At 40.4% G+C, this 15,895-nt stretch overlaps 1 protein-coding gene across 2 annotated transcripts in view; it reads left to right on the top strand.

The window, feature by feature from the left end:
- Positions 1–11,839, top strand: part of mrc2 (mannose receptor, C-type 2) — a 28,748-nt gene extending 16,909 nt beyond the window's left edge. Inside the window, exons 11-30 of one of the 2 annotated variants that reach the window (XR_011907975.1) lie at positions 81–229; positions 2,439–2,656; positions 2,828–2,970; positions 3,499–3,595; positions 3,689–3,818; positions 3,983–4,015; positions 4,112–4,278; positions 6,050–6,218; positions 6,308–6,450; positions 6,648–6,756; positions 6,854–7,020; positions 7,098–7,206; positions 7,302–7,540; positions 7,648–7,810; positions 7,909–8,058; positions 8,319–8,432; positions 8,831–9,010; positions 9,315–9,338; positions 9,438–11,394; positions 11,427–11,839. Coding sequence is in view for 1 of the 2 variants with exons in the window: in XM_072368225.1 (XP_072224326.1) it covers positions 81–229; positions 2,439–2,656; positions 2,828–2,970; positions 3,499–3,595; positions 3,689–3,818; positions 3,983–4,015; positions 4,112–4,278; positions 6,050–6,218; positions 6,308–6,450; positions 6,648–6,756; positions 6,854–7,020; positions 7,098–7,206; positions 7,302–7,540; positions 7,648–7,810; positions 7,909–8,058; positions 8,319–8,432; positions 8,831–9,010; positions 9,315–9,338; positions 9,438–9,658 (2,725 nt within the window). In the remaining variant the exon portion in view is untranslated. Of the gene's footprint in view, positions 1–80; positions 230–2,438; positions 2,657–2,827; positions 2,971–3,498; positions 3,596–3,688; positions 3,819–3,982; positions 4,016–4,111; positions 4,279–6,049; positions 6,219–6,307; positions 6,451–6,647; positions 6,757–6,853; positions 7,021–7,097; positions 7,207–7,301; positions 7,541–7,647; positions 7,811–7,908; positions 8,059–8,318; positions 8,433–8,830; positions 9,011–9,314; positions 9,339–9,437 lie in introns of both variants that reach the window. The other variant, XM_072368225.1, reaches the window with a different exon arrangement.
- The last annotated feature ends 4,056 nt before the right edge of the window (positions 11,840–15,895 follow it).

The raw sequence follows: 15,895 nt of genomic DNA, 5'->3' as shown, positions 1-15,895 counted from the left end.
GCTAACTGGTAGCAATTTGAGAGACTTTAAAGTGTGTTTATCAGCATTGTCCCCATAAAAGCCCTGTTTCATCTGTAAAGGTTCGAGCAGGCCTTTGCCAACAGTCTTGTGTATGGCCGCTCTGGAGATTCTTTTTGGATCGGGCTCCATGACCAGGGCAGTCCCGGTTCTTTCCACTGGCTCAGTGAAGATGAAGTGTCATACACCAACTGGAATCGAGACCAGCCAGGTAGGTCGCACATATTTTACTTGAGTGAGTGTACGCAATGGAATACACAACTAATGCTGCTTACGACAAGACAAACTGCAAAGCACTTTGAAGATTAAAGCTGATTATAAGTTATACACCGGAAAAAAATGTGAACAATGCAGATATAATGATCTCTGTTATTATGAATATAAAATCATCAACAGTTCTGAACAGTGAAGGGAAAAATTATATTCTCTTTCTCACCAAGGATAGTGTTAGTCAGCTGCCGATGCATTTTTAAACATGAATGTTGTGGTGCTTCATTATATTCTGCTGAATATTTACAGTTATGTGTAGTACAAACAAATGCCAGCATGATATACACACTCAATAGAATTAACAACTCCCTCCACAACATTGAAACACCTCTGCACACCCTCACTTTTTATTTAAGCTGTACTGTATCCACCTACACAAGCACTGGCTGCAGCCATATCCATATGGTAATCTTCAAAATGAGTTACATTACAACACATCTACGTTTTACTGTTTAGACTGAATAACTAAAGTTTCAAATCTGTTTTTTGTTCATTCTTCTTTCTAATAATTTCTCGTATCCAGCATCTCAGATACCACGGACATCTCAGCCAGTTGAGGGTAGATAGAATTTGCACGCCCCTTCTGCTCCTAACTCCAGGCTGCAATGCATTATGGTCCTTGTCAGCCATTGCAGTATAAAGCTTCCTTTGAATTGCTTTTGGTGTACTGTTTGAGCATGAAATGAAAATTTCAGTTGAAAATTTGAACAGTTTACTATAGAGTGGACGGTTCGAACACAGCCTTTTTTCTTTTCACCAAAATTTTGATCAATCACAGCAGGCTGGGTCTTTTAGGGGGTGGATTCTTAAAGAGATGCAACCTAAAATGGAGAGTTACAGAGAAAATATAAGAGTATTATCTTTTTATTTAACTTTTTTTTTTAAATTTAAAATTAAAGTATCTTAACCCGTTCCAGGGGGCCCAAAATTTTAATCATTATCTCTTTAATCTGATGTCTTTAATGTCAGTAAACATCCAATATTTGACATGTTTGTACCAGGAAAGGATACACATGGATTAACTTGTAAGCTTCTATATGGATGGCAGATTTCTTTTGACTCGTTATATATTGTGATATAATTTCATTATAACCTATCTGAGTCAGTTGTCTTCTCTATTGAATTAATTCATCATATTGTTTCAGCTCTAACCTTTTATGCCTGCATTTGTGTTATAGTTCAATTCTATTATTTTTCTCTTTTGTTTCAGTATTTTCCAAACCTGCTGCCTGTTTATTTCCGTGTATCTTTGCTGTAATGGCTTCACTTCCTTGGGGGGATTATTAAAATTGAATCTAATCTATAGACAGGGATTTTCAATTTCACAAAACAACTAGGTTCATTTTGAATCAGAGCCATTTTTGGATTTAATCTACAAGGAATAAAATGGATTGGACACAGGCCTCACAGAACAACATGCTGCGATCCTTTAACCCTAAAGTGCCTTTGATTATCAAACAAACAGCTCATGTTTTAATATCATAAGCAGCAGTAAAAGAACAATACAGCATGAAAGGCTGTGTGCTCCTTTTGATTAAGCAAACAAAGGAGAATTCTGCTGTCATTGAATGTAGATTCACACCATCCATAATCTCTAAACAAAAACCTGGAGATGTTATGAAACAGATGGGAAGTTCTTCAAGCTTCAGAGTCCCCGATTGACCCAAGGATATGAACACTATGACTTTTACTCAATTTAAAGCTTTAGTTTCTAACCTTAGTTAATTTGGCTGATTAAAAACTTCTTGATAACACCAAGATTCAATTTAAATAGCTTGTAATCTTTAAAGCTGTGAAGCTTGTGAGCCTACATACAAAATGCATGAATAAACAGACGCATATAATTATGTGTGTTATTAATTATTAGCCAATACTTTTCATATATTTGTGTTATAGAATAAAACAGATCCTTGTTCGTGTGGAGTGCCTCATTTTTATAACATGATCCATATGGATGATGCGGACAACAGAGCTCAGACAGAGCTTACTGGGTGTGCTTCCTGCTTTTAAATGTCGGATCCAACAGTCATATTTACATTATAGGAAACGTGTATTGACCTTCTGCACTTTTTTCACTGTTCCTCTGTTTTCATCAGTGCTGCCTTTCTCTCCTCCCCACTCACCAACATTTCACCCTGCATCTATTTAAGTGAACATCCGTGGCGGCTGTGTTGCCATGGCAACAGGCTCCGCAACAGGTCTGTGGGAGGTGAACGAGTGTGCTTCAGTCAAGGCAAAATTTATCTGCCGCCAGAACCAGGGCACGTCTGTAAGCCCCGAGCTCCCCGTCCCTCAGCCCACCCCAAGCCTCAGTGGCTCCTGTCCCATCGGCTGGAAGAGCAACAGCAACCTGCGCTACTGTTACAAGGTTCATCCCACCCGTTAGGAAGTCAATGTTGTCACTAGCAGTGATAAATAAGCAGTAATATTTTACATCCTTCTGTGAGTTAAAGGGGTAGTTCTTACCAATAAGAGTTAATGGATCAGTTTTGCATTTGTGACTGAAATATATTCACACTTTCTAATCTCCCGTGTTCAGGTGTTTCACTCCTCCCCGTCGCAGCTCAAGCAAAGCTGGGTGCTGGCTCACCTGTTCTGTCGAAGACATGGAGCCAATCTGCTGAGTATCAGCGGCCCAGAGGAGGAGCAATTTGTTCTGCAGGTCCTCCATGAAATATTTGGGTGGGTATGGACTTCTAAACAGCTGACATGTCAGGATGATGATAAGGATGATGTACCACAGTTTCTTCTCAAGTGTTTGATGGGAGTTGTGTACGTGACTGTTGTTCAGTGTAAGTCTTCACTTATACCTTTTTGTACTTCATTTCATTTTAATCTTCAATTCCATTTTTTTACTTGCTGTTCACTTTTGCCTTTGCTAGCTGTTTGGTTAGGTTCAAACATCCAAACCACATGGTTCGGTGAAGACAACTTTGTTTGGAAAATAACACAGTCAGCTTTTAAGTAGATCTTCTTAGATCATCTACAATGTGTTAAGAAATGGTGTTTCTTTTGCTCACTATATAACAGTCCTGCCCCATTTGCACAAACAATAATGTTGTGCATGCACAAGGAAATATCCATATATGTTTGAATGAGTGTCAAGAAAAAAAGGTCCAGTTCATGTCCATCTGCATAAAAATGATTTTTGTGCCTATTTCACCATGAGACTGAACTGGGTGATGATGCTAATAATGATGATGCCTGCAGGGAGTCAGAGGAACACGAGCAGCACTGGTTTTGGATTGGACTGAACCGTAGGAACCCCATGGACAATGGCAGCTGGAAGTGGAGTGATGGACTGGCAGTGAGTAAAAACAAGATGCAAACCTTTGTCTATTCAAACAGAAGCTGACAAAATGCATGAAATTTATTAGTTTATTCTTTGCTTGTGTGTCAGTTAACATACCAGAACTTTGGGCGCTACTACTACAACATTCGGCAGTGTGCTGCAGCTGATTTGGGCACTATGACCTGGCTAGCCATGCACTGTGATTCAGAGTTAGACTGGATCTGCAAGATTCCCAGAGGTACAACAGCATTTGACTCATTCTTTCACTAGAATATTTTTACATTTTCAATACTGTGCATTATTACAGCTCCCCACTGTCTGAAACACAGTGATAAGCTCATTTCTCTTTCAAGCCTCCCTCCTTTGCTTATATTTACACATTTTTCCCATGTGTATTTTTAGGAAGTGTGGAGAGTGTACCAGAAGTCACTGAGGGTCAGTCTTTTCTCTTAGCTTTGATTATTATCTGCTAACTTTTTTTCAAAACTGTCCAATTATATGTCTCCTTTTCTACCTTCTCTTATCTCTCAGTTTCTAGTTCACCAGAATGGATCGCCTTTCAGGAGGCTGAGTACAAGTTTTTTGACCACCGCACCACTTGGGACCAGGCCCAAAGAATCTGCTCCTGGTTTGATTCCTCACTGGCCTCTGTACACTCAGCTGAGGAACAGGCTTTTCTGGCCAACACTTTACGCAAGGTACAAATAGCGTTCATCTTCATCGTTAAAAGGTCATCCAATCCGAAAAATTCAGTGAAATGTTCAACAATCCCAAAGCTAAGTGCCAAAAGTGGCAAAACACAAGTTATTGTGGTGACTACATATAGTACATCTTGTTAGATCTCCAGTTTTAACCCCTGTACAGCACTGCCGTCAGCTCATCGAAACATGGTCTGCTCGTTACATGTCTATACGATTCTATGATTACCAGATTCTTAAAACATTCACATTATTCCAACAATCATCAACATTTTATCCATCCATCCATCCATTTTCTATACCCACTTAATTTAACTGTTGATCAACAGTTTATGTTCCTCGTTTTTGTATCTGAGTCGGTGCTTGACCCCCTGCAACCATCACCATTTGGTGCTTTCACTTCCCCAAAAGTCCCTCTGGCTTTATCTTTGGTACTTTCCAGCACTCTGTTTTCGCCACAACACCCTTTATGCAGTGTCAGCATTTCAGACAGAGCTGCATTTTATACAATTTATAATGGTTTAATAAAACTGATTAACTTAAACTGTTGATTTGATAATCACACATTTCTAATAACATCACCTGTTTCTAAACATGTTAACTTAAAAATCACCCATTTCCAAACCTGTTTAACCTCCCCTTGATTTGACTTCTCATTAATACTGGTATTTCTATAACGCTCAGCCTTGGGTTAATACAGCAAAATTACATTATTAAAACTTATATGTTGCTTTGCTACTTTCTCAATTCCATTTTTTATCTGTGATGTGCATGAGGAGATCTCAATCTTCTTGACAATCTCCACTTTGACTTAATATTTTACTGAGAGTCACAGCGATCATCTTTTATCTGCTTCAATCCATCCAACATCTACACCTGCTTCATTCCAATTCAGGGTCAGGGGTGGGGGCTTGGAAGCCACCCCAGCTGTCAGCATAGGCTGTTGTCCATAACAGGGCCAAACAGAAGCGAACGAGACAAACAACCATGCACACTCAAACTTACTCCTTTAGAGTCACCAATTAACCTAACTTGCATATTTTTGGACTGTGGGAGGAAGCCGGAGTATCCAGAGAGAACCCACGCATTTATGGGGGGAACTCCCCAACTCCACTAAGAACAGTCCCAGCCAGGTTTCGCACCAGGAACTCTTATTTTTCATGCGACAGTGAAACACACTCTGTACCACACAACCGTACTGCCCCAAATTTGAGAAATGTCTTTGTTGCTGAGGGATGTGTTCTTAAGCCAAAAAAAATATCTGCAGCTGGTAGCTTTGTTTTTGGATTAAAAATGGTCCTGTTGATCAAGTCTTCATCAAAGCAGTGGTCCACAGTGTCTTTACGTCACTGTTTTGTGTTTTTTTTTTCTTGTTTGAGCCTCGAAGGTAGTACCAAACAAAAAGTAGGGATTAACATCTGGTACTACATGCAATGAAAAAAACAGACACAACTGTGCTGTACCGTACCATGTAATGGAAAAATTCTATAATTAAGGCAAGACAAGGCAAGGCAATTTTATTTATATAGCACCATTCATACACAAGGCAATTCAATGTGCTTTACAAGATAAATACATTAAAGGAACAATAGATCATTAAAAACAAAAGCTAAAAGAAAGAAAAACTATGCAGAAAATGCATTTAAAAGGCAAACATGAAGCAAAAGCAACTAAAGTTGGGCAATGAATTTGCTGTACTCCTTCCCTATTGATAAGCCTGATATGTTTCAAAGACACTGAAACTACATGACAGTTTTCATTTCACCCTCAGATGGTAAAGGTGGAGGCTGACAGCTGGTGGCTCGGGCTTCACACCTATGAAAACGATGGGCGTTTCCGCTGGTCTGACCACTCTGTGCTCAATTACGTTTCATGGGCCCTTGGCAGACCGCACTCTGTCAGCCGTGATCGCAAATGTGTCCACATGTCTGCGAGCAAAGGTGAGCTCAACCAGAAACAGTCCGTTCTCAGTCTAAGACAAATACATACTGTCACTGTACATGAGCTTGTGTTTTTCCCATTCATACAGCGGACTGGGCCGATCAGAAGTGCCACTCTGACTTGCCCTACATCTGTAAGAGGGTGAATGTTACGGGAACCATTCCTCCTACGCCATCATCCCCTCACCTGCCATCAGGCTGTCCTGACGGATGGTCTTCATATCAGCATAAGGTAGGTCTACAATTTCAGGATTTCAGCATACATCATGAATTAAACCAAGGTGGATGCTGGCTGTCTTGGATCCACCAAATAGCGAAACAGTAAAGTTGATGCATGCAGCGTAGCACAACAAATTTTATTTGATGCAATAACCCAGAGCCTGAGTCATTGTTTTCTCTTGTATGCAATGACATCTGCTGTGTCTGTAGTGTTTCAGGGTATTTGATCAATCATCCCGGGTCACATGGTCTGCAGCCAAGTTGAAATGTGAGACTCAGGGAGGTGTGCTGGCAGTGGCATCCAATCATTTAGAGCAAGGTAATTACAGCAGAGTGCAGCCATCATAAAGTCATAACTTTGAAAGTAAAGGATTATTTTTTCAACACTACCATGTAACTGATTCTTTCTGTTACAGCTTTTGTCACCACCTTGCTAAAGAATGCCAGCAGTGACCTTTGGGTGGGTCTGACATCAGACTCTAAGGGTCACTTCCAGTGGACCAAGTCTGGTCTACTCAGCTACACCAACTGGGCACCTGGAGAACCGATTGACAACAGCGGACCACACCATAACAAGACACCGGTACTCCCATGTCACTGCTCATGTAATACCTTTGTCATCTGTTTGTTGCTGTTCTTATGATTTCTCTGTCGCCTCAGGGAAACTGCGTGGTGATCATTCATGGCAACCCACAGAAAAAAACTGGCATGTGGGCCTCCAGAGCCTGTGAGATGGAAAGTAATGGTTTCATCTGTCAAAGGCAACAAGGTGAGATATTCTGTAATAACCACAGAGATGTAATGTAAAAGTGCAGATCAGGTTGCAAACAGAGGTGTGGAAGTAAATTTCATCTCTGACTCAAGATAAAGGTCTGCCTCCGGCTCCGGCCCTCATTCCTGCGTCCCTGTCAAAGCCTGTGGAGCTGGGTGGAGTGACGTACCGGGTGGTTAAGAAGCGCCTGGACTGGACTGGTGCTCTGCACCTCTGTGAATCTTTGAATGGGACCCTGGCCACAGTGAAGGATCCCTATGAGCAAGCTTACTTCACACTGCTTATAAACAGCCTGCACCAGCCAGCCTGGATTGCTCTCTACAACTACGGAGTGAGCCGATAAACTTACATATCTCTAATGATGTTTCACTAGGAGCCAGATTGATTTGTGTAAGTGGAAATGCTGAAAAATGCAACTTCTATTTCCTATGTCTTAAGGGACGAAGCTTCACCTGGCTGGGTGATGAAGACGTGACATATTCAAACTGGAAGGATGGGGAGCCCAATCAGATGGCTGGATGCGGCCACATGACCACGACGGGGCAGTGGACTATGACTCCCTGTGATGTTAAACTGGAGGCTGCAATCTGCCAAATTAGTGGTATGTGTTTCATAGAAAAAAGAAAGTATAGCAACAAGCTATGATAAAGGAGGCTTTGATGAGTTGGACTGATATATATTGTTTTTTCTTCCCTGTAGATGAGCCTGTGAGTCACCAGTGGAGCTACCCTGGACAGTGCCCCCACTCTCTGGGAGAGTGGGCATGGGTGCCCTTCAGAAACCACTGTTACGCCTTCAACCTACAAAGTCTTAAACTGCAGCAGGATGCTCGCACATCATGCATAAAAAGTATGGAAGCATTTCAGAGGCAGCCACAGCCCTCCACCACTGTGACTCTGCCCACATGGCTCATGACACTGACTTAAAAAACCAATAAAACACAACACTCCTGACCTTCTGCACAGCAAGCAAAATTGACAAAACACATCGATATATCTAAATTTAGAATGTTTCATTGAGCACGTGGCACCATTGAGCAAACCGAATTGATCTTGTAGGGAAACTGAACAATCTCTGTCTGTTTCTTTCTTCTTTTCTTTCTCCTACAGTGGGAGCAGAGCTTCTCTCCATCTTGGATGAGACAGAGAATGGCTTTATATGGGAACAACTTCAGGGCTTTGCAGAACAGGCGCATGGAGCTTGGCTGGGCATCAGCGTGAAAGGTCCAGCAGCATTGCTTCAGATGCTTCCCTCATTTCTTTCTACAACAGAACACTTATTTATTTCTAAATCTAAGTTTATTAAATTTAGAATATTTAATTTACTTGACTATGATCTAATTTATAGTATAATAATTAAATGATTAATTAAGGAGAGAAAATCCCATTAAGACAGTTTCACTTGTGTCAGATAAATGTGGTAAAGCAAGGTGATTTATTTCAGAAAAGTTAATTTAGTCAAACTGAAATATTATCAGCCAAAGCAATTAATCGATTTGTGTGAAATACCTTGAAAAATGCTTTGCCAGGGTGAAACCTCTACAACTGAAGCAGAATACGATGTGACAGGTTGCGTGTCTTAAGCTACTCTGAAGGTGTATGTGCTTTTTTATCTGCTACAGGTAGAAGCTTTGTGTGGAGTGATGACACAGAGATGTCATTTACCAACTGGGAGATACATGATGTTGCTTCCTCAGTGCTGTCCATCAACTCCTGCTTCTGGATCCAGAGCAATAGCGGCCTGTGGAAGCCAGACTCCTGCAAAAATTGCACACACGGAGTCATCTGCAAACAGCCCCGCAGTAAGAACACACGAGTACAGAAGTCAGTTTCATCCAAGCATTTTCAGTGGGTTAGGTTTCAGTGGCAGAGACAGCTCAGACACAACTGAGTTTTTCATTCTCAAGGAGCATCTTAAGCATTTTTTAAGAAACTCGTTGAGCAGTACACATAAAATGACTGTTTAATACAAACATAATTTTCAGAAAAGTTGGGAAAAGTTTTCTAAAATGAAATAAAAATATAAATCTTGGTATTTGTTTAAATGTTGTTGATACGGTGAAGTTGGTCAGCGAACTCACTCACTGTTCTTTGTTTTGTTTTCAGGTGCTGAAACATCACCAGTAACATGTAAGTTTGGTTGTCAATGCACATGTTTTTCTGTTTATTTGTGTTGTATTCCATAGAGTGAACTATGCATGCTAATCCAGATTCTTCATCTCTATCCAGTGGATGCTGACCACCTGCCCACTCTGATTGTTATCATGGTGACGGGTCTGGTGCTGGTGGTGCTGATAGTTACTGTGATCTACCTGTACCGCCGGCGAACTGTTGGGTCGCGGGGCTCCTACGAGGGGGCTCGCTACAGCCGCACCAACTCCAGCCTTGCCCAGGAGGCCGAGAAGAACATCTTGGTGTCTGACATGGAGCTGAATGAGCAGTCGGAGTAGCTCCGACCACGCTGGACTGACGACCAACCCGGGACTGGACCCAACCTCGTACAGGAGAGGCTGATTGTAACGTGTTGACTCAGATTCTGATACACTTTGTGGCGTAATGTTTTTTTTTTTTTTAAATTGCTATTGAAACCAAAAGATATCTTTACATTTCTGAAAGGCTGTGTAGAGCACAGCAGATTATTAGATTTTAAAATTGAATATCCACCTCCAAAATCCTCTTGCCAACACTTCTAGTGATTTCTCGTTTGTCGAATCAGATACTTCCATCTGCTTTTCCCTCAAAGAAATAATGGAGGCCACAATTGAGCTACTGGGAACAGTTTTACTGCAGCTGAAATATTCAGTATTAAACCAGTTTTGTTAAGTAAGTCCTCGCTGTCATCCCTGGTTCCAAAGTCAATTTTTGCACACTGTATATTTTCAATCATGTTCCTATTTTGATTGAAAAACTATTTACTAAATCGCTTTTCTTCCATTATTCAACATTCTTCTTTTGGAACAAATTCTATCTTTCTATCTCTTTTGCTGCCACATCAGTATTAACCGGAACTTGAACTTGTGTTTTTGTTGTTTCATTGATTTGTCGTAATCTGCGCAGCTGTAGAGAAGTGTTTCTCGTGACGCATGTGTGGTTTTGTGAGCCTGCCTCTCTCCTCTATTCTGGTCTGACACGTCAGCAGCAGCTGTCAGGAAAGCAGAAGAGGGAAAAGTCCAAATGTGAACGTGTGGAAGGTGACAGAGACCTGTGACCTCAAGGAGTCTGAGGACATACACTATAATTGTGCACATAAGTAGAACTTTGTATTCAAAGCTGGTCTTTAAATAGACAACATTGTCTTTTTTTAGTACAGTAGGACTGAGGCTTGCCATTGCTCGGTTGGACTTTGAGCCTCCATGGCTCCACAGACATTCTGGCACTTTTTACTCTTATTTTGATCTAAATCAGTCTTAGTCATCCTCCCAAAAATGCAGTTTCTGCTTTGTGATTCTTAACTTTTGTTTGTCTTGGCTCTTTGTCCCACCATCTGGAGCTGATTCAGCAATTTTTGAGGGTAGTCATTTTCTTTGCATGCACCATAAAAAAGGGTTTGTAATTTGATATCTGTCTGATCCATCATTTTTTATGACCTGCAGTTCACTTTTTCGGATGTTACATCACCAAGCTTTTTTTGTCTTCTTAAAGATGTTGGTTTTGTGATAGGATTTGACTCGTATCTGATTGTTAAAGTCATTTGGAAGCATTCCTACTTTCACAGTATGATTGCCAGCACTTGAACTTATTGTTGCCCTGCAAAAGGAAAACATCACTTGTGCATACATAACCCAGTTGCATATACATGTAAAAGTCAAAGAATGTGCCAAAGTCAGTCTTTTATAAGAGAAACCCACCATCTGTTCTGTCTCTTTAGATCATGTTAAGATTTCACATGTGCACAGAGTGTAATGACCAGAATTAATTTGCCTCCTCAAACATTTAACCTCCCCCCTTCAGCTAATACCCCCTGAGCACGTTTTTCTCCCCCTGCTTGGAGGAATGCTTTGGAGCTGTTTTAGTCTGAGGCTTTTGGTGTTTCACTGAGCTGCTGTGAAAAAGGAAAAAAAAAAAACAGCTCCTTTTGCTCCCTGAGTTGGACGAAGATCGAGGGGGAAGGGAGGTGGAGAGGTATATAAGTGCATGTGTGTGTGTGTGTGTGTGTGTGTGTGTATGTGTGTGTGTATGTGTGTGTGTGTGTGTGTGTGTGTGTGTGTGTGTGTGTAGTCTCCAGCTGTGGAATGTTGAGTCGGCAAGAAGAGCTCAGTGGCATGTCTGGAACCAATCAGAGAAAGAGAGTTTGTGGACACAAAGGGTCAGAATGGGGGGGACAAAAAAAAAAGGAAAGCTAGATGAAGAAGAAGCGGGGAAAAAGGAGGAGAGTCAGGAGGAGTTAGGGATGTAGGTAGAGAAGGAGGAGTTTAACCGGAGCAGTGGTTTGGGTCAGGCTTACCCTGTCCTCTGCTGGTGGATTTCTGTACAGGTTGCAGTTGATCAAACAGTGTGCTTGGTGTGTTCCCCGTTGTCCGTGACGCAGGCCAGCTCTTGTCCCTGTGAAGATACCTGAAGCACCTGTTCAAATTTTTGAGGGTTTTTTTGTGTCATTTTTATATGAAACGAATAAAGTCTATGTTCTCAGAGCTCTTTTGATCATTATTCAACGTCTCGTGGAGTCTCGCCTGTGAAGTGAACCAGACATGCAATGTAGTGGTAAGTTTTCTCTGTGAGCTGGAAAATTAAGTGAAGATTCAGTGTGAAATGAGTGCTGCAGTATCCATCTTCCTTCACAAGAGGGCGCACCTCACCTTTTAGATGTGGCAACCTGCTGAATGTATTCCTCTGATTAATTAACATCTTCTTTATCTTATTGGTTACTGTCTATTTTCTGTTGCAGTCTCTCTTTTTTTACATATGTGCAACCAACTATCATCAAGCTGAATATTAACATTTTACCTTTTTCCTTTTACCTGTAAAATTTGAATTCATTTTTTATGTTTTTAAAGTTGCAATTTTTTAATGAATTATTTAGGCATTCTGTGCTAATTACAGCACTGTATAGCATCTGGTGTGTTCACACTTTGTACAGTAATGTTTCAGGTAGCATAGGTAACATCAAGCGTTCTGTTTTTGAGACAGAAATAATACATAAAACACCTGTTTTTTTTATTATATTTTTAAAAAGCACACCCTCAAACAATAAATGTGCTCCTTGTAAAGATTATATTAATTATTTTTGTTATTGGAGGGAAAACCAGCCCACTGATCAGGATGAGAAAATCCAATAATACCATACATATATATATATATATGTGTGTGTGTGTGTATAAAATACTTAGTATTTGATCAGAAAAACATTTGTGATTGTTGGAGTCACAGATTATAAAATGATATTTTCTCGATACACTATGGGGTCCGTGGGATAGATTCTGGCATCAACCCTCAGAGGGTGCTGCTTTAAAACCTCTGGGGGGACTGGATTTTCTACAGAGGCCATCTGTTGTCTGCTGTGATTGGTCACCACAGAAAGCATAAATGATTGAATACATCTAAATGTAGGAACACTCTGTAGCATTTGTTTTCCAGGAAATGACTAATTCTAAAATATAAACAAAAACTTCATGGATACTAACCAAAAGGTGATATATAGTTCTTGTGCCTGGAGCCCAAAGTCAAGCTCTTCCATCCACCAGCATGTTCAAGCAGGTCATCATTCAGAGGAAAACAGCAGAATATTTTAAATCCAGCACCTGGTGAAATGGGAGCTTGTGGCCCTTTTCCTGACAGCAACCTCTGCAGCATCACATCTAAGCCAGTAAATTGCTTGTTATTCAAATCAAACAGGCTCTCAGTAATCCATCTCACTTAGAATGGATGCCACAAGTCATTCCACTACATGCTGCAGGCACTCGTTTTGCAGCATCCAGAGTTTATGTAGTTCATCAGTCGCTTCTAAGTTTCACAACCTGACACCTGCCATTTTTAATGTATCACAGGTGTTTGGAAAGTATCCTCAAGGGATATCCGTTTAGTCCTCAAAACATGACATGCTTTTGTTCTGTGGTTTCAAACTGATCGCTCACTACATTATTGCAAAACATCTTCTCCATGAGCTCAGTTTCAGTGACATTTGATTAACGTGCAGACTAAACACTGTCATGTTGTATTCATCTTTGCACAACTGAACATTGATATGTGAGATCTTCATTGCTTTAAGAACTTATGATGAAGCTCGCCAGGTGCTTGAATTTTTCAGGTGCACTATGACAACATCTGAGGAACAGATTTCATTGAGATGTTTCCCTGGCAACAGCTGAGCGAAGTAAGAAATTGTTACATACAGTTTGACACTCTGTGTGCGTGTGTACTGCTATTTTCTCCATCATCTGTCATCACGAGAAGACCTGGTCTATCCACTTCAGATGTTTTGTGCAGCTACTGCTTCTCAGTGTGTTTGTATTATTTTTTGTACTTGCTGTTTTTTTTTCTCCTTATATTTCCTTATTTCATGATGAATTGGAGTACTGAGAGGACATGTGGGTAATATAAAGGTGTCGGTGTGAGGTGATAATGGTCGAATTAGGATTTCATGGTGACTCATAATCTTCTCTTCACTGCAGCCACAGGTCAAACAGTAGCAATCTTGAATGTGGCATCTTAAATGCATCTCTCCTACTTCATGATTAATTAACTAACAAAACAGGAGTGAAAGGTGAGGCAAACACTTCTAAGAGCCCAGTTTAGGCCTAATCAATATCCTCTTAATTGAAGGTTTGATATTCAGATCCTGCTCTTGTGTCGCTCTCAAACTGCTGTTTATTTCCACTCTTCCACCTCAAAGTTTTCCTTGTCCAAGATTTTCCTCATATTTAGGAGTGTTGGCACTGCATGTTGTGGGTCGGGAACTAGAGAGAAAGCAGCATTAACAAGTGAAATCAAAAACCCATTCACTCTCCTTAGTCATCCTCCGTTTGGAGCTTGGCCAAAAGGGAAGCAGCTGTTGGTGTGGTTGAGGAGGAGAAACAAAAAGTGAGAAATTTTTGAGAAAAACGTGAAATAGGATCATACTCTCTTTAACATGAATACCGGCAGTGGTGTAAACTTTTAGAAAAAGCTAAGCTCAGCCAAAGCTAATAGGAACATCGTACCTGCTCTCCAAGTGCATCTTATGCAAGCAATTGCTTTTGATACCTTCTCTTCAAAACTGTGTTTGAGCGGCTTTGTAACTTATCAGCAAACAGCTCACGATAACCACACGAAGCAGAAATTCAGTAATACGTGTCACCATGTGCTGGTTTTGCAGTTCTTGTTATTCAATCATTTGTCCTGTTTGCTGCTCTTGGTATCATGTCAAGTTCTTGAGTGTCATTTATCATCTTTGTGACAGTAATTAGATCTATTGAGCGAGTACTGACCTCATGTTGAGTCTCAAACATTCTTTCACCAGTGAAAGAAAGAAAGCAGCGCACAGCCTGTTTCATTTAGCACTAATGATGGCTCTTTTGAGAGGGTTAGATTCACCAAGGTAGCAACAAAACTCATTTACTCCTGGAGGTGTATCCAGTCATGCAGGTAATTTTGGTTTCATCTGCATGTTCAGGGCTTTTGAGATAATTGCCTGTGAAATTTGTGCTGCCACTCAAGTACTGGAAGTTGATACATGTGGAAGCGCTTGTGTTGCATCTTTATTTATGAGTGTTTATGGGCAATATAATATGATGTAGTAGAGTTTTGAAGAAATTCAATTAAGAAACTGTCTCAAAGCTAAATAACTAGACAGGAGTGTCTATTTTCTTCCTTTTAGGTGCTTTGAAAACATCCATGCTATCCATACAATCCATACTATTCAGTCCAACTGGGTCAATACAACTTGTGCAAACAAATGCATGCGATCAATATGGTTTCTCCTCGCCGAGTTATTATATTACCTGTTATACCTCATATTCTGGTTGTATGAAATCGTGCATGATGTTTTATGGTGTGGTTTTTTTTGTCAAAATTGGCTTTGTCAAAATTTGGTTCACCAGTAAACACTCTTGATGTAAGAAATCATAAGAAAAAGGACAGGAAGTTAGATCTGGAAATACTCAGATGACATTTTTGTTATTTTTACAAAATACAGTATACAGAATTACTTCTCTTCAAAGTGTTTTCTTAAAGAAGATTTTTGCAAATCTAAAAATCTCTTGCGCAGATGCATGGTAAAATGTCACTGTAGTTTCAAATCAAAAAGAAAATCCTGCACACTGCTCTCCCTCAGCATCACTATTAACACATGTACAAATGGTCATCTGACCCAGAGCAGTTTGCAGGATTTTTTCTTTGATTTGAAGCTCTTTAATATGTAGAATGCCCTCTTTTCAGGGCCTCAAACATAACTAAATTGACTGTAAAGCTCTTTCAGGAGAGGGTTGGGCTGTTCATTATTTCTTCATCGATTTAAAAAGTCAAAAGGTCTGGACGTGATCCTGATTGTGGAATTTGCATTTGGAATCTGATGCTGTTCCTGTGAACTCAGGTTGATAGCTGGAACGTTAGCAGTGGTGGAATCTTAAACTTGTGTTAGGTTTGAGTAAAAACATTGATAAATAAAACACTGATGAGTTGGGAAACAAAAATAGACAAGAACCTTTACAGTGGCAGATGATCCAAAGGCTCCATTGCAGATAAAGGAACACCTTTTCGTAACATCCAGCCAA

Source organism: Leuresthes tenuis, unplaced genomic scaffold (genome assembly GCF_036924035.1).
Source record: "Leuresthes tenuis unplaced genomic scaffold, fLeuTen1.0.hap1 SCAF_17, whole genome shotgun sequence".
Classification (NCBI taxonomy): Eukaryota; Metazoa; Chordata; class Actinopteri; order Atheriniformes; family Atherinopsidae; genus Leuresthes; species Leuresthes tenuis.
Note: the sequence above shows the minus strand (reverse complement) of the source record. Positions and strands in the feature narration are given on the sequence as shown.